Consider the following 18,165-nt stretch of genomic DNA (forward strand, 5'->3'; position numbering starts at 1 on the left):
GAACCGCCATGACTTGATATTTCAATTATTATTATTATTTCAAATATTCAATAATAAATAATGCATGCTTTTTTTTAAAATATAAGTTAAGGTAGCTAATTTACGAAAAACTTAAAGGTACATACATGACTACCGGTAGGTACCGTTCAAAGACACAGCTCGCAGTGAGTGAATAGATATTTTTTCATAACTGACATTCCTTACCGTCATCTCTGCAGATCTAACTAACATCCGATAACCCAAACTACGTCTTGAGTGGCAACTTTAGAAACCCCCACGTCCTTACATGGTTCCTTTCAAAACGACCACTCCTTTCGAAACCCCCATTTTCCTGAGAGGTGCACTGGGAGATGATATAGAAGCTGGACCCCTCTCGACCTGAAAAGCGCAGTCCACTAATTAGTTGTCCAACCAAAACGTTTCCCCGAGATTCTCATATAGCACTATTAACGTTATTGAGAAGCACAGAATCCCTTTAGATTTCTTTAGATTTTATCCCCAGTTTCCATCCAACTTAATAAAGTCATCAGTTTCTCATTTCTTCAGCCAAGAAGAAAACAAATATCATGTTTCTTTCATTAATAAACATTTTCAAATGTAACAATTTTATAAACCATGTTTTTTATTTTTCACACACTACCACATGATTATTGTTTGCTAAAATTGTACATTACAATATTTACAGTTACAAGTTTTTATTTTATTTTTATACTGCGGACATGATCATCCACAAAAGTACTATCCACAAAAGTACTATATGCACGGGAAAGACCAGGGCACACAGATATGCCGCAAATTCAAAGGACTTCCTAATGTCTTTCTCTAGATTGAAGAGCTACAAGTAACCGTGAAAACACACTTAAAAACAGCACAACCTGCGTGTGTAATAAAATAAAATAAATTGCACAGATGCTTCCCTCGATCAGAAAGCCCTTCTAGGGTTAGAGGCGTGTTGCAGGGGAAACGTTTGACGGTGCACCACCAACTGGCTGGGACTCCATTTCTGATAGAGCTCCTGCAGGGCCTTGACATCCTCCAAGGCGTTGTGAGCCTCGTACGTTTTATGGAGGAACACACTGACCAGGTGCTCCTGAGAGTACCTGGTCAGTCTGGATGAAAACATCTCCTTACTAATCAAGAAGGTGTCTAGGAAACCAGACACTACTTCCTGGAACTCGTGCAACAGGGAGCATTCCCCCAGAGCCCTGGCCAGCACGGGGCAGTCGAAACGCCGGGCATTGTGGGCCGCCAGTAGGGGCTTGTGGAAGGAGCGGAGGAAGGTGATGAAGGAGGTGAGGGCCTCTCTGAGGGGGATGGTGTCCACCGGTTGACCGTGTAGGAGCAGGGTCTGGTGGTCCCTGACGGTGAACCCTGTGACAATGGAGGCCTGGTTCGTCATGCTGCAGTGAGGAAGAGCGTACACGTTGAACATCCTCTCCCCGCTGATGGCAGACAGCTGGATGATGTCACACACAGATGTGTCTATGGAGGTAGATGAGAGATACCGTCACATTTAAAGGACAGTACTGTTTATCCTTTTGCCCTGTTAAACTCTATCACAGTTGGGTTAGGGTTATGGGTTAGTAGGGTTAATACGTGCCCGTATTGTGACAAGGCTGGATTCACATGGATGATATGAACGATACACTCTTAGAAAAAAAGGTGCTTCCTAGAACAATTAAAGTGTGCCTCGGCTGTTCCTGTAGGAGAACCCATTTTGGTTCCATGTGAAACCCTTTATGATTAACGTAGCACCTGTATTCTAATAAGGGGGGAATTCTGACCTGAGTTAAGCGCACATAAATGGAACCTAATTCCCTTTTTATGCACTTTTCTCTCTACACTTATTCTGACCTCGAACTTAAGCATGAGAATATCATGCTATTCATCAGCTATTCATTTGGGGTGGAGATAAAATAAATGAAGGTGTGGCAGAGGTGTCTCCAGATACACCGCATTCTGACCTTGACTTAATTCCCTCATAATTCCACCACCTTTATAAAGGCAAGCAACCTGTCGGTTCCAAGTGGAACAACATCTACTTTATTTTTTTCCGATAGCAATAACACCATTCTCCATGCACTGTAATTTACCAATTGATGAGAGCTATTGATAAGAGCTAGATAAATGAGTAAGCCATTTGGATAAGGGGATTGTAAATATGACCTTATGATTGCTGGACACAAATGTGGAGACAAATGTGAAACCAGTCATATGGCAGCAAACAAAAGCATATCAACATATAATATAATAATAATAATATGCCATTTAGCAGACATTTTTATCCAAAGCGACTTACAGTCATACGTGCATAAATTTTTTGTGTATGGGTGGTCCAACATATCACCTTTTCCACAGTGAAGTTTATGAAATTCTGGCCTTGTAACTTTCAAGGATGAAATTTGGAGATCCAAGCTATAAGCTTCTGTAGCCATGCACAAATGACAGTATAGCGCCAAACCTACAGTTGTTTTATGATTTCTAGAATGTTTTACTCTGAACAAAAAAACGCAACATGCAATAATTCCTACGATTTTACCGAGTTACAGTTCATAAGGAAATCAGTCAATTGAAATAAATAAATTAGGCCCTAATCTATGGAGTTCACATGAATAGGAATATAGATATGCATCTGTTGGTCACAGATAACTTTAAAAAAAAGTAGGGGCGTGGATCAGAAAACCAGTCAGTATCTGGTGTGACCACCATTCGCCTCATGCATTGCGGCAAATCTCCTTTGCATAGTTGATCAGGCTGTTGACTGTGGCCTGTGGAATGTTGTCCCACTCCTCTTCAATGGCTGTGCAAAGTTGCTGGATATTGGAACACGCTGTCATACATGTCGATCCAGAGCATCCCAAACATGCTCAATGGGGGCATGTCTGGTGAGTATGCAGGTAATGGAAGAACTGGGACATTTTCAGCTTCCAGGAATTGTGTACAGATCCTTGCGATATGGGGCCGTGCATTATCATGCTGAAACATTCCGCCACGGATGAATGGCACGACAATGGGCCTCAGGATCTCGTCACGGTATCTCTGTGCATTCAAATTGGCATCGATAAAATGCAATTGTGTTCGTTGTCCATAGCTTATGCCTGCCCATACCATAACCCCACCATGGGGCATTCTGTTCACAACATTGACATCAGCAAACCGCTCGTCCACACAATGCCATACACGCAGTCTGCCATCTGCCTGGTACAGTTGAAACAGGGATTCATCCGTGAAGAGCACATTTCTCCAGCGTGCCAGTGGCCATCAAAGGTGAGCATTTGCCCACTGAATTCAGTTACGATGCCGAACTGCAGTCAGGTCAAGACCCTGGTTAGGAAGACGAGCACGCAGATGAGATTCCCTGAGACGGTTTCTGACTGTGCAGAAATTCTTTGGTTGTGCAAACCCACAGTTTCATCAGCTGTCTGAGTGGCTGGTCTCAGACGATCCCGCAGGTGAAGAAGCCGGATGTGGATGTCCTGGGCTTGCGTCGTTACACGTGGTCTGCGGTTGTGAGGCCGGTTGGACGTACTGCCAAATTCTCTAAAACGACGTTGGAGGCAGCTTATGGTAGACATCTCTGGTGGACATTCCTGCAGTCAGCATGCCAATTGCATGCTCCCTCAAAACTTGAAACATCTGTGGCATCGTGTTGTGTGACAAAACTGCACATTTTACAGTGGCCTTTTATTGTCCCCAGCACAAGGTGCACCTGTGTTATGAGCATATTGTTTAATCAGCTTCTTGATATGCCACACCTGTGAGGTGGATGGATTATCTTGGCAAAGGAGAAATGCTCACATCTGTGCACAACATTTGAGAGAAATACGCTTTTGTGTGTATGGGAAATGTCAGTGATCTTTTATTTCAGCACATGTTAAATGTTGCATTTATATTTTGTTTCAGTATTATTAAATGTCAGGACTTTTCACAGTATCTTTTTTTCCCAATTTGAATAATGTTAAATATTAGCCACTATCGGTAGCCACCGTCAGTTATATATACAGTACATTTATAACTGTCACATTTTGCATCATTCCAATACATCGTTAGTTTACCTTTCTTTCCTCTGTCACGTTCCTGTGGTTGTTCCTGGGGATCGCTAGCAATAGTGTATCATATAAGGCTAACGTATTACAAGTTGTGCAATAATTTGGGACATGTAGCCTATTTGAATCATTATGGAAAGCAGATCATGTAGCCTGGGGCAAGATCCATGACTATTGGACCATTATCACAGTTCCATTATTTATTATACTGTTCAACTTTTATTGTACACTTTTCTCACCTTCCAATATTTCATGGGTTGAACAATTGAATATGGCAACAACATTCAGAATGAATCAAACCACTATTTTTGATTCACCATTATATTTTGTTTGTAAAGGCTCTCCAAATCTGTTTTATTATTATTCATAAATACTTTCCGAACCCTAAATAATATACAAGATCAGAGTATTTTTTTATCTACCAATTGGTGCCGAAAAGATTACGAATATGCGTGATTTTATATGCCTTTCTTTAATTGATCCCTAATATTCGGACCCATTCCATATATTCTAGTATACGAGTCTGTTGAGAAAATTCAAATTAAAAGGTACACCAAATTTAAAGGGATGGCTTTAGATAAATGTACTTATAACCCTACTGAATGAAAACTCCATGAGAAAATCTGATGACCAGCAAGTGGGAGGGTTTTCAGCTGCTGAATTACATTTTATCAGCGCACGCAAGGGAACCACGCCTGCAACCCGTTACGCACCTACATAAGGTAAGTCTGAATACCAGCTACTGAGAAGTGCGTAGGAAAGGCGTACATTTTCTAAGTCTGAATTGGTTTATTAACGATAAATACAAGAACATAGCTATCCTGGTCCATCAAGGGGCGGCAGGTAGCTTAGTGGGTAAGAGCGTTGTGCCAGTAACCGAAAGGTCGCTGGTTCTAATCCCCGAGCCGACTAGGTGACAAATCTGTCGATGTGCCCTTAAGCAAGGCACTTAACCCTAATTGCTCCTGTAAGTCGCTCTGGCTAAGAGCGTCTGCTAAATGACTAAAATGTAAATGTAAAAATGTAAGTGAGCCAGTAGACATTGCGTAACTTGTTTTCACACACCACTTCCTCAGAGAGAGCAGGGATCAAACTGTCACGCTATAAACACCCACGCACATCTTTGTCACACATATACTGTATATACATAATTCTTAAAAAGTTATTGAATTGTATACAGGGTTTCTTAGAGCTAACATTTACAATACTTTGTGTCTAGTCTACTACTAAATGGGGAAATGCAACAACAACAAAACGGTTATTTCCAGTGGTAAAGTACTTAAGAAAAATACTTTAAAGCACTACTTAAGTTGTCTTTTGTGGTATCTGCACCTTACTTTACTATTTATATATTTTTTAAAAATTTCTTCACTACATTCCTAAAGAAAATAATGGGCTTTTTACTCCATACATTCTCCCTGACACCCAAAAGTACTCTTACAGGAAAATGGTCCAATTCACACACTTATCAAAAGAGCATCCCTGGTCATCTCTACTGCCTCTGATCTTGAGGACTCACTAAACACAAACGCTTCATTTGTAAATTATGTCTGGGTGTTGGAGTGTGTCCTTGGCTATCCGTAAATTTAAAAAAATCAGGATTGTGCCGTCTGGTTTGCTTAATATAAGGAATTTTAAATGATTTATACTTTACTTTTGATACTTAAGTATATTTTAGCAATTACATTTACTTTTGATATTTAAGTATACTGTATTTAAAACCAAATACTTAAGACTTTTACTCAAGTAGTATTTTACTGGGTGACTATCTTTTACTTGAGCCATTTTTTATTAAGGTATCTTTACTTTTACTCAAGTATAACGATTGGGTACTTTTTCCACCAACGGTTATTACCCTCATTCTACTGTAAGTCTACTACTTTCTTTTTATTATAGAGGCTTTTAACACAAAACGGTAAAGTACTCTATCAACCTAACAATATTAAACACAAGAGCATATATTTTGTACAATACCTAATCCGGTAGTCTCCAAGTCAAAGAATACTATGGTGTGATCACCAGACACCGCTCCAATACCCTGGATAAGCAAAGTACAGTCAGTCAAACATGTATGATATCGTCATTATAAATGAATGACTTGGCGTTCAGTGTTTAAAATAATAGCAATATTTTCCGTTTCTGTTTTAAACACGAAACCGTTTTAAAAACAATCATGTGTCAATGATATTAAAATCAACAACTGGTCAATGGAATATCATTTTACCGAAGAGGACTGCATAACGACGTCGAAACTGTCAAAATCCTAAGTAGTCTCTCAAATCATGCCGTTTGCCGTCGAAGTAAGTAACGTTCCCTTTTATATTGCAGTCTCATAAATAATAGTTAATACAGGTGTGGCCACAAGAGATGGGGCAAGCGGTAAGCGCGAACCGATACTTAAACAACGTTACTTTCGTTTCAGACATCGCTTCTCAACATTAAACCATTTTAAAGAAATGCGTTCCGTTGTTGAATCACCCTGGCATTGCTACAGAAAAGGGATAGTAGGAAGTGAAGAATAACAACCGGTCAGATGACTATTTTCAAAAGAATTTCGTCAATACAACGAACAAATGTAGAATATTCCACACACCGTTCGCCTGGTTTCATTCTCCTGGCTGGAATGACTCGTGATGCATGTTTTACCATACAAAGAAAACACAGTAGTCCATATCCAAATTATAGGTTTTCATATGACAACGAATCATAATACTTGTCTGATATATTCAACCATATTCCTGCGATTTTAATAATTGAGTGACTTGGAAAACGCAACTAACTCATTTTGTAGGACAACAATTTATTGACACAATCCACACCAGTTTGGCTCCAGTTTCGCTTTTTTTAATAAGCCCATGATTTTAGTTAACAATCATAGACATATATTTGTATCTTAAAAACGAAGAAATATTACACAAACTGCCCCTTATATACAAACAAATGTGTCCAGAGTAGCACACACAAAAAAGAGATACAATTGCTAAAGTAGGATTTTTTTCTGTAGCACAAACATGAGTCTTTTTTTTTTAGCCTGTAAAAACAACTGAACATGATTAATATTATATAAGGAGTCATACACAGGACAATATTTTTTATAACAGGCATTTACACAATGTACACTCATAAGCATGATCATAAATACAACATACATACTGTATATAAAACACAAGAAAACGACAAGAGAAAGCAGAGAATTGCCTTCCAGTGATAGGTACATTCACTTTAGCAGGACACCATTGGCCAATAGTAGCCTTACAGGGTGTACAAATACCGTCTTAGTTTAGCTTGTGGGTATTTGACCAGTAGGAATAGTTATTTTTCTCCCATGCTGCTCAACAACCCCCAGTGCACCTCTCTCAAACTGAACTTCTGAGTTTCTGATAACCAGGGTCGAATTCATTAAGGCACACCGTAGCAAAATGCTTGGCAACGTAGAAACAAAAACAAGCGGTTGGTAGTCAGTTCAGGTAGTCCCTCCCTGTTTCAGGATGTTTTCTTCAGTCTGATACTAAACAGTTTGGTTGTGAATGGTTAAGGTGCCTCTCCCTAAAACACCACCATGATTCGGAAATTTCCGCTGCTCCACCCTAATAGTAGACCACAAGCAGCAAGTCCAGTCTACCTGTTTCGGACAGAGTGGGCAATCCGGATGGCACATTTAAGAAGAGGCAAGCTTGTGACAAAAACATAGGCAACATGATATTCCTTATTCATTATGATGACTATTCTGCATTTAAGTCCTACCCCTTGCCCATGACAAGACCGTGATTATGTTGTTTCAAATGTGTACTTGTTGTAAAGCATGGGATGGCAAGTACAGTACAGTAACGGCAAGATAATAGAATACTGATTTAACCCCAGGTTAAGCACTGGTGAGAACATACAGACTCCCTAGAGGACACACAGGATATTGCACGGTGTAGAGAGTGACGGAGAGAGTATAGAAGTATTTTTCAGAGTACCAGAGATAGTCGTTGTCTGTTTAAACACACTGGACGGTTGAAACTGATGGCCTTTTCTATGTGAGGCGTTTAAATACACATTGAGCTCAGAGTAAATGGATGGAAAGGTTCACTCATATTTGAACCAATGTAAACACCTAGGAAGGGTCAGAGGTGAAGGATCTGGCTGGCACAAAGGATGTATGGGACATATACATGGCAGAGGACCGTATGTGTGCGTAGGAGACCCAACCACACACACACACACACACACACACACACACACACACCTCTTGGTTGAGATAGGCGATACAAATAGGCGATACAAATGACAATAGCGTCAATGGTAACTATAACAACAGCAACAATAATAACGCACAAAAGAATGTTCAAGCCCTGATTTGGTTACTCTTGGTTACTCTTAACATGGATGTTTCAGAACAAATGTAGGATCATTGTAACATCAACTTAGGATTGTGGGGGAACACAGACCAAAGATGGAAAAGGCATAACAATACATTATATCTGATAAACATTGAACACCAGAGTCGCCGTATCAACAACAATGGCAACAGTGTCGTGATGATCATAACTTAAGTGACTGAATGGAATGATGTCAGTCTCTTGTTGTTGAATTGTATTATTTCACAAGAGAAGGAGTGGCACCAACGGAACACTTGGTCATGTTCATTAGGGTATACGACAGAAAACGCTTTAAAACATTTTGCAATGTTAAAATCAACAAAACACAAACAAACAAATGAAAAACTAAACCATAACCTGAATCTCACTTCCCTTTGCAAAAGACTCCAGACAAGAGATGGTTATTATATACATTGGATGACCCCAGCAGCACTGGAGTTCCTTCCATTTATATATTTTAATAACATAATAATTAGGTCACATTATACATATTTATAACACAGTCTCTTTAACTGGCATAGGAAACAATTGTAATGAAGGAGCATGCGGCCTCATGGACAGGCTGTATTGTGTAAACTTGAAAGCGGACGTGAAAGTAGCTGATTGGTTGGGATCAAAATGGCCGATAGTCCTCTGTCAGTCAGTGACTCTGGCTCAAGCCACCGTAGACCTCCGTTCAAAAGAGGACGCTGTCTACTGGCTTCTCTCTTTTCTTATCTCTAGCCCCCCTGTGCCCCCGAGGCTCCAGCAGGGGTCAAGGGGCTTGGAGGTCAAAGTTCAAAGGTCAGGTGAGTCAAGACGGCCACCCTCATCCTTTGCTCACTCTCTTTCTCGCTTTCAGTCACTCTTTTATTCCATTACAGCCTCTTGCCAGTCCTCCATCTCAGTTCTGAGGCTTTCTACTTCTTTCATCTATTCATCATTCCATCTCTCTTTCTATCCTTTTCTTTCTCCATCACCTTTCACTTCACTCTCAGCTCTCTCCGGCCGAGAGGATGGCGCCCAACTGCATCGTGGGACGACGGCGTTCCTCCTGGCACAGGGAAGGAGGATAGAGGTGGAGCCCTTCCTCCCTCCCTCCCTCCCCCCACACTATCGGGGGATAGAAGGCGGTTCAGACGTCTTGTCTCCCCGCAACTCTCCCTCACACCATAAACTCGTTACTGCCATACAGAACCAGCTGTTGGGGCAGTGAGCTGAAGTCCGACTCCCTCCTGTGGCCCTCGGGGGCTTCGCGCGGCGAGCTCCTACTCAGCCGGATGCGGTGGCGACTCTTCACCCCCACAGTGCCCCTCGGGTCCCCCTCGGACTCCACTAAGGGGGCTCCAAGGCCCAAGGAGCAGGAGGAGAGTAGGGGGCCGGAGGAGGAGGACCGGAAGCGGTAGTTGGGGGAGGAGGAGAGCGAGGAGGCGGCAGTGGACAAGATGGAGTCGACCGAGTCGGGTTGTCTCCGGAGGCAGCGGCGGCTATTGGCTTCAGACTTCCGGGAGTGGTAGGTGCCTGTTGAGAAAGGGTTTTAAAATATTTTGTTTAACCCATCCACCACCCCACCTCTTCGGAGGACAAAAATAGCTTTTTTGTTACATATATACATACATGTTACATACAACATACACTACATGACCAAAAGTATGTGGACACCTGCTCGTCAAACATCTCATTCTAAAATCATGGGCATTAATATGGAGTTAGTCCCCCCTTTGCTGCTATAACAGCCTCCACTCTTCTGGGAAGGCTTTCCACTAGATGTTGGAACATTGCTGCGGGGACTTGCTTCCATTCAGCCACAAGAGCATTAGTGAGGTCGGGCACTGATGTTGGGCGATTAGGCCTGGCTCGATCCAATTCATCCCAAAGTTGTGCGATGGGGTTGAGGTTGGGGCTCTGTGCAGGCCAGTCAAGTTCTTCCACACCAATCTCAACAAACCATTTCTGTATGGACCTCGCTTTGTGCACGGGGGCATTGTCATGCTGAAACAGGAAAGGGCCTTCTCCAAACTGTTGCCACAAAGTTAGAAGCACAGAATCGTCTAGAATGTCATTGTATGCTGTAGAGTTAAGATTTCCCTTCACTGGAACTAAGGGGCCTAGCCCGAACCATGAAAAACAGCCCCAGACCATTATTCCTCCTCCACTAAACTTTACAGTTGGCACTATGCATTCTCTTGGCATCCGCCAAACCCAGATTTGTCCGTTTGACTGCCAGATGGTGAAGCGTGATTCATCACTCCAGAGAACGTGTTTCCACTGCTCCATGGTCCAATGGCAGTGAGCTTTACACCACTCCAGCCAGCGCTTGGCATTCCATATGGTGATCTTAGGCTTGTGTGCAGCTGCTCGGCCATGGAAACTCATTTCATGAAGCTCCCCTGACGAACAGTTATTGTGCTGACTTTGCTTCCAGAGGCAGTTTGGAACTCAGTAGAGTGTTTCAACCGAGGACAGACGATTTTTACGTGCTATACGCTTCAGCACTCGGCGGTCCCATTCTGTTAGCTTGTGTGGCCTAACACTTCGCGGCTGAGCCGTTGTTGCTCCTAGATGTTTCCACTTCACAATAACAGCACTTATAGTTGACCGGGGCAGCTCTAGCGGGGCAGAAATTTGACGAACTGACTTGCTGGAAAGGTGGCATCCTATGACGGTGCCTTGTTGAAAGTCACTGAACTCTTCAGTATGGGCCATTCTACTGCCAATGTTTGTCTATGGAGATTGCATGGCTGTGTGCTCGATTTTATACACCCGTCAGCAACGGGTGTGGCTGAAATAGCCGAATCCACTAATTTGAAGGCGTGTCCACATTTTGTATGTATAGCGTACATAGGCGGCAGGTAGCCTGACGGGTAGGAGCGTTGGGCCAGTAACCGAAAGGTTGCTGGTTCGAATCCTGAACTGACAAGGTAAAAATCTGTCATTCTGCCCCTGAGCAAGGCACTTAACCCCCAACAACAACTGCTCCCCGGGCGCCGATGACATGGATGTCAATTAAGGCAGGCCCCCGCACCTCTCTGATGCGGAAGACACATTTCATTTGAATGCATTCAGTTGTACAACTGACTAGGTATCCACCTTTCCTACATGAGAAGTAGTTTACTACAGACACCACATGTACACACACACACACACACACACTCTCCAGTCTCACCAGAGGGGTTGGAGGCAGCTCCTTCAGGGTCCACGTTGAGTTTCTCAGAGCTGTCTGATGTTCCTATCGAGGCCTCCGACTCCAGAGTCTCATCATCAGATGCTCGCGGCTCCAAGATCAACATCTCGTACGTCAACTCCTCCCTACACACACACACACACATTCAACAGTTACACACCCCGTCAACATGTGGTCCTCTTTAGCTCAGTTGGTAGAGCATGGCGCTTGCAACACCTGGATAGTGGCTTCGATTCCTGGGACCACCCATACGTAAAAAAATGTATGCACACATGACTAAGAAGCTTTGGATAAAAGCATCTGCTAAATGGCATATATTACCATCTGCTAAATAGCATATATTACCATCTGCTAAATGGCATATATTACCATCTACTAAATGGCATATATTAATATTATTATATATTACCTCTACAGAATAACTAATTGAGGAGCACTAGGTTCTGTATTTTATTATTTTATCAACAAAGTTGTTCACAAGACAATATACATTACTGTAGTGATCACCAACCGGTCGATCGCCAAGACATTCCTAGTCGATCGCCAAACATTTCTGTAAAAAATCCAACGATCAAGCCTTGCGTTCCATGACTAGAGAGAGACTGTCAACGAATACAGCAGAGCTGCTGTTTTTATGAGTGAGTTCACGTTTAAGTTCTTACTCAGCACTGTCAATACTTTTTAGTCAACACTCTTATAAGCCATAAAATGCGCTTCTCCACTCGCGCTGCAACTGTAATGAATGAGTAGGAAAGTGTATCGATAGTCTTGCGTTGTTATTATTAGCGGCTTGGGTCTTTTTTAATATCGAGGAATATTTCACTTTCTCTGTTCATAGGAGTAACAACATGAATTTGTGCATGAGGCAGAAATAATGCGGTGCGACTCAAGTTTTGCAATCAGCTGGAAGACGGTGTCCCTTTCTGGTCAGTGGAGGAAAGGGAGAGCGGAGGGATGTTGAGAGGCGGACCCTCAGTCTGCTGAGACTGACCATCAGATGCAGGCACCATCAGCCCAGTAAAATACAAAATAAAAAGCACATTATTTAAATGTATACATTTATGCTCACTCAGCTGTGTCCCACAAGTAATACAACAACTGATCTATTACCGGTGTGATCATATTGCGTATCTCAAATTTTGAAATCTATATATTTTTAAATGGCTTGAACAACAATGCATTGGCAGGGCAATTCAAGCAAAGCCAACATTCAGTGATAATGTATTGGGTCTATAGCCTACTGCACGAACCTCATTGCTACAGAACTGTTTTTAATAGGTTAATGTTGCATAGGCTTACGTTTTCTTAAAGTCGTGTTTAAAACAAATCGGAGCGGTAGATCTCGGCTTTTGACTTAGAAAGCGATCTTGACTCAGAAAAGGTTGGTGCTTTACTGTAACTTGTCTCTTTCTCAATTAGTCTTTTCTCAATTCCTCACGTCCTCCATCTTCACCTCCTTCTCAAAAATCCATTGGAGGAGAAGATCCAAGAGCAGGTAGCGTATTTGAGAAAGAGCCCTACAGTTCTAGAGTACTAGAGCCCGAGAGTTCTACAGTTCGAGTTTTAGAGTACTAGAGTTCTAGAGCCCTACAGTTCTAGAGTACTAGAGTTCCTACAGTTCTAGAGTTCTACAGTTCTAGAGTACTAGAGTTCTAGAGTTCTAGAGTACTAGAGTTCTACAGTTCTAAAGCCCTAGAGTTCTAGAGTTCTAGAGTACTAGAGTTCTAGTAGAGTATAGTGACTTGTGAACACCGTTAATAATAAGAGACAATCAGACTCACTTCTCTCTCTGCAGGCTCTCAATCTGCTCCGTGAGGACCCTCTCCTCCTGCTGCAAGGTGGCCTGCTGCTGTTCTGTCAGCCCCGGCTCTGCCCTCCCCTCCTCTGCACTCTCCCCGTCCACCACCGGGAGCACTCTGGGGCTGAGAGGCGGGGAGGGCGTGTGGTGGCTGCTACCCCTCCGTAGACGACCTTTGCCCTATAGGACACAGGACACAAAGCTAGTTAGGATAGAGGCTATAATATCGTCTAGACTAGGCTAGGTTACTAGATAGGCTATGCTACATTTACATTTTAGTCATTTAGCAGACGCTCTTATCCAGAGCGGCTTACAGTTAAGTGAGTGCATACTGTTCCCCCGTGGGAATCGAACCCACAACCCTGGCGTGGCAAGCGCCATGCTCCACCAACTGAGCCACACGGGACCCTAGGTTACTAGATAGGCTAGCCTAGGCTAGGTTACTAGATAGGCTAGGCTAGGTTACCAGAAAGGCTAGGTTACCAGAAAGGCTAGTCTAGGTTACCAGATAGGCTAGGCTAGGTTACCAGAAAGGCTAGGCTAGGTTACCAGAAAGGCTAGGCTAGGTTACCAGAAAGGCTAGGTTACCAGAAAGGCTAGGTTACTAGAAAGGCTAGGCTACTAGATAGGCTAGGTTACCAGATAGGCTAGGTTACCAGAAAGGCTAGGTTACTAGAAAGGCTAGGCTACCAGATAGGCTAGGTTAACAGATAGGCTAGGTTACCAGATAGGCTAGGTTACCAGAAAGGCTAGGTTACCAGAAAGGCTAGGTTACTAGATAGGCTAGGTTACCAGAAAGGCTAGGTTACTAGAAAGTCTAGGTTACCAGATAGGCTAGGCTAGGTTACCAGAAAGGCTAGGTTACCAGATAGGCTAGGTTACTAGAAAGGCTAGGTTACTAGAAAGGCTATGTTACTAGAAAGGCTAGGCTACTAGATAGGCTAGGTTACCAGATAGGCTAGGTTACTAGAAAGGCTAGTCTAGGTTACCAGATAGGCTAGGCTAGGTTACCAGAAAGGCTAGGTTACTAGAAAGGTTACTAGAAAGGCTAGGTTACTAGATAGGCTAGGTTACCAGATAGGCTAGGTTACCAGATAGGCTAGGTTACCAGATAGGCTAGGTTACTAGAAAGGCTAGTCTAGGTTACCAGATAGGCTAGGCTAGGTTACCAGAAAGGCTAGTCTAGGTTACCAGATAGGCTAGGCTAGGTTACCAGAAAGGCTAGGTTACCAGAAAGGTTACCAGAAAGGCTAGGTTACTAGAAAGGCTAGGCTACTAGATAGGCTAGGTTACTAGATAGGCTAGGTTACCAGCTAGTCTAGGTTACTAGAAAGGCTAGTCTAGGTTACCAGATAGGCTAGGCTAGGTTACCAGAAAGGCTAGGTTACCAGAAAGGCTAGGTTACCAGAAAGGCTAGGTTACTAGAAAGGCTAGGTTACCAGAAAGGCTAGGTTACCAGAAAGGCTAGGTTACCAGAAAGGCTAGGTTACTAGAAAGGCTAGGTTACCAGAAAGGTTACCAGAAAGGCTAGGTTACTAGAAAGGCTAGGTTACTAGAAAGGCTAGGCTACAATAGGCTATTAGATAGTTAGGATAGAGGCTGATCTAATGGTTCACATCGGACTCAAAGTGTCATGAATATTGGTTCTACTAACAACACATACACAGTGGAGACAGCCTGAGAGATCAGTGTTCAAGAAGGCTGGACAGAAAACGAAATGTATGATATGGTTGGATGAGGGTCATTTATTACATTTACGTCATTTAGCAGACGCTCTTATCCAGAGCGACTTACAAATTGGTGCATTCACCTTATAGCCAGTGGGATAACCACTTTACAATATGTATTTATTTATTTTTTTGGGGGGGTAAGGTGGTGAGTGACTCCGCTGTCCTAGCGTCGTGAGGGAGCTTGTTCCACCATTGGGGTGCCAGAGCAGCGAACAGTTTTGACAGGGCTGAACGGGAACTGTGAGTTTATACTGTGATTTCTCACACCTGCACAAAGCCATTGAAGGCGCATATTTTCTTGACTATTTCCATGCAGTGTTATGACAAAGCTAGTTCATGAGTGTTATAAAACCATCAAACTGTAGTGGACACACATACAGACACGCGTGACCTTTTGACCTGTGTTAGGCTGCATGTTATTATGTTGTGAAGCAAAAACAAAACAACAACAAAAAAACAAAGCCTTGGGTTTTGGTTTGGTCGGGACGCAACACATCAAAACAGAAACTTAGCACTGCTCTGCCTATCTATCCAACAAACCAACCACAGCTCTCATTTCTCTCGCATGTGACCTAGTCATAATAAATTCATCATAAAACTGTTTGAATTAACAAATAATAAATGAAAGGTTGATATTTAATACAAATCAATGGTGTCGTCGGTGTGGAGATACAGTGCATTGGGAAAGTATTCAGACCCTTTTTCCACATTTTGTTACGTTATAGCCTTATTCTAAAATGGATTAAATTGTTTTTTTCCCCCTCATCAATATACAGTGGGGGAAAAAAGTATTTAGTCAGCCACCAATTGTGCAAGTTCTCCCACTTAAAAAGATGAGAGAGGCCTGTAATTTTCATCATAGGTACACGTCAACTATGACAGACAAATTGCGAATTTTTTTCTCCAGAAAATCACATTGTAGGATTTTAAATTAATTTATTTGCAAATTATGGTGAAATATAAGTATTTGGTCACCTACAAACAAGCAAGATTTCTGGCTCTCACAGACCTGTAACTTCTTCTTTAAGAGGCTCCTCTGTCCTCCACTCGTTACCTGTATTAATGGCACCTGTTTGAACTTGTTATCAGTATAAAAGACACCTGTCCACAACCTCAAACAGTCACACTCCAAACTCCACTATGGCCAAGACCAAAGAGCTGTCAAAGGACACCAGAAACAAAATTGTAGACCTGCACCAGGCTGGGAAGACTGAATCTGCAATAGGTAAGCAGCTTGGTTTGAAGAAATCAACTGTGGGAGCAATTATTAGAAAATGGAAGACATACAAGACTACTGATAATCTCCCTCGATCTGGGGCTCCACGCAAAATCTCACCCTGTGGGGTCAAAATGATCACAAGAACGGTGAGCAAAAATCCCAGAACCACACGGGGGGACCTAGTGAATGACCTCCAGAGAGCTGGGACCAAAGTAACAAAGCCTACCATCAGTAACACACTACGCCGCCAGCGACTCAAATCCTGCAGTGCCAGACGTGTCCCCCTGCTTAAGCCAGTACATGTCCAGGCCCGTCTGAAGTTTGCTAGAGTGCATTTGGATGATCCAGAAGAGGATTGGGAGAATGTCATATGGTCAGATGAAACCAAAATAGAACTTTTTGGTAAAAACTCAACTCGTCGTGTTTGGAGGACAAAGAATGCTGAGTTGCATCCAAAGAACACCATACCTACTGTGAAGCATGGGGGGTGGAAACATCATGCTTTGGGGCTGTTTTTCTGCAAAGGGACCAGGACGACTGATCCGTGTAAAGGAAAGAATGAATGGGGCCATGTATCGTGAGATTTTGAGTGAAAACCTCCTTCCATCAGCAAGGGCATTGAAGATGAAACGTGGCTGGGTCTTTCAGCATGACAATGATCCCAAACACACCGCCCGGGCAACGAAGGAGTGGCTTCGTAAGAAGCATTTCAAGGTCCTGGAGTGGCCTAGCCAGACTCCGGATCTCAACCCCATAGAAAATCTTTGGAGGGAGTTGAAAGTCCGTGTTGTCAGCCCCAAAACATCACTGCTCTAGAGGAGATCTGCATGGAGGAATGGGCCAAAATATCAGCAACAGTGTGTGAAAACCTTGTGAAGACTTACAGAAAACGTTTGACCTGTGTCATTGCCAACAAAGGGTATATAACAAAGTATTGAGAAACTTTTGTTATTGACCAAATACTTATTTTCCACCATAATTTGCAAATAAATTCATAAAAAAATCCTACAATGTGATTTTCTGGATTTCTTTTCTCATTTTGTCTGTCATAGTTGACGTGTACCTATGATGAAAATTACAGGCCTCTCTCATCTTTTTAAGTGGGAGAACTTGCACAATTGGTGGCTGACTAAATACTTTTTTCCCCCACTGTACACACAATACCCCATAATGACAAAGCAAAAACAGGTTTTTAGAAAAACTAAAATGTCACATTTACATACAGTTGAAGTCGGAAGTTTACATACACCTCAGCCAAGTACATTTAAACTCCTTTTTCACAATTCCTGACATTTAATCCTAGTAAAAATTCCCTGTTTTAGGTCAGTTAGGATCACCACTTTATTTTAAGAATGTGAAATGTCAGAATAATAGTAGAGAGAATGATTTATTTCAGCTTTTATTTCTTTCATCACATTCCCAGTGGGTCAGAAGTTTACATACACTCAATTAGTATTTGGTAGCATTGCCTTTAAATTGTTTAACTTGGGTCAAATGTTTTGGGTAGCCTTCCACAAGCTTCCCACAATAAGTTGGGTGAATTTTGGACCATTCCTCTTGACAAAGCTAGTGTAACTGAGTCAGGTTTGTAGGCCTCCTTGCTCGCACACGCTTTTTCAGTTCTGCCCACACATTTTCTATAGGATTGAGGTCAGGGCTTTGTGATGGCCACTCCAATACCTTGACTTTGTTGTCCTTAAGCCATTTTGCCACAACTTTGGAAGTATGCTTGGGGTCATTGTCCATTTGGAAGACCCATTTACGACCAAACTTTAACTTCCTGACTGATGTCTTGAGATGTTGCTTCAATATATCCACATAATTTTCCTTCCTCATGATGCCATC

The 18,165-nt window shown here is 42.5% G+C and overlaps 2 protein-coding genes across 2 annotated transcripts in view; both read right to left on the minus strand.

The window, feature by feature from the left end:
• Positions 1 to 604: 604 nt before the first annotated feature.
• LOC121540009 (protein PML) lies at positions 605 to 6,629 on the minus strand. Its single transcript, XM_041848658.2, has 3 exons — positions 6,271 to 6,629; positions 6,021 to 6,084; positions 605 to 1,482 (listed from the first exon to the last, which is right to left on the minus strand). The coding sequence occupies exons 1-3, from the start codon at positions 6,283 to 6,285 to the stop codon at positions 923 to 925; spliced, it is 639 nt and encodes a 212-aa protein (XP_041704592.1). The 5' UTR covers positions 6,286 to 6,629; the 3' UTR covers positions 605 to 922.
• Positions 6,630 to 6,826: 197 nt separating this feature from the next.
• Positions 6,827 to 18,165, minus strand: part of LOC121540804 (unconventional myosin-IXAa) — a 228,503-nt gene continuing 217,164 nt past the window's right edge. The window contains exons 40-42 of the mRNA XM_041849910.2: positions 13,355 to 13,551; positions 11,556 to 11,698; positions 6,827 to 9,910 (exon numbers count right to left, since the gene is read on the minus strand). Of these exons, the coding sequence (XP_041705844.2) occupies positions 9,555 to 9,910; positions 11,556 to 11,698; positions 13,355 to 13,551 (696 nt within the window). The 3' untranslated portion in view covers positions 6,827 to 9,554. The remainder of the gene's footprint in view (positions 9,911 to 11,555; positions 11,699 to 13,354; positions 13,552 to 18,165) is intronic.

The sequence above is a fragment of the Coregonus clupeaformis genome, chromosome 26 (genome assembly GCF_020615455.1).
Source record: "Coregonus clupeaformis isolate EN_2021a chromosome 26, ASM2061545v1, whole genome shotgun sequence".
Lineage (NCBI taxonomy): Eukaryota > Metazoa > Chordata > Actinopteri > Salmoniformes > Salmonidae > Coregonus > Coregonus clupeaformis.

What these genes read in the sequence shown, in the direction of transcription:
- LOC121540009 (XM_041848658.2), bottom strand. An exon ending in CTTGGAGACTACCGGATTAG is followed by an intron (nt 1,483 to 6,020) that starts GTATTGTACAAA and finishes CTACCTCCATAG; the next exon opens with ACACATCTGTGTGTGACATC.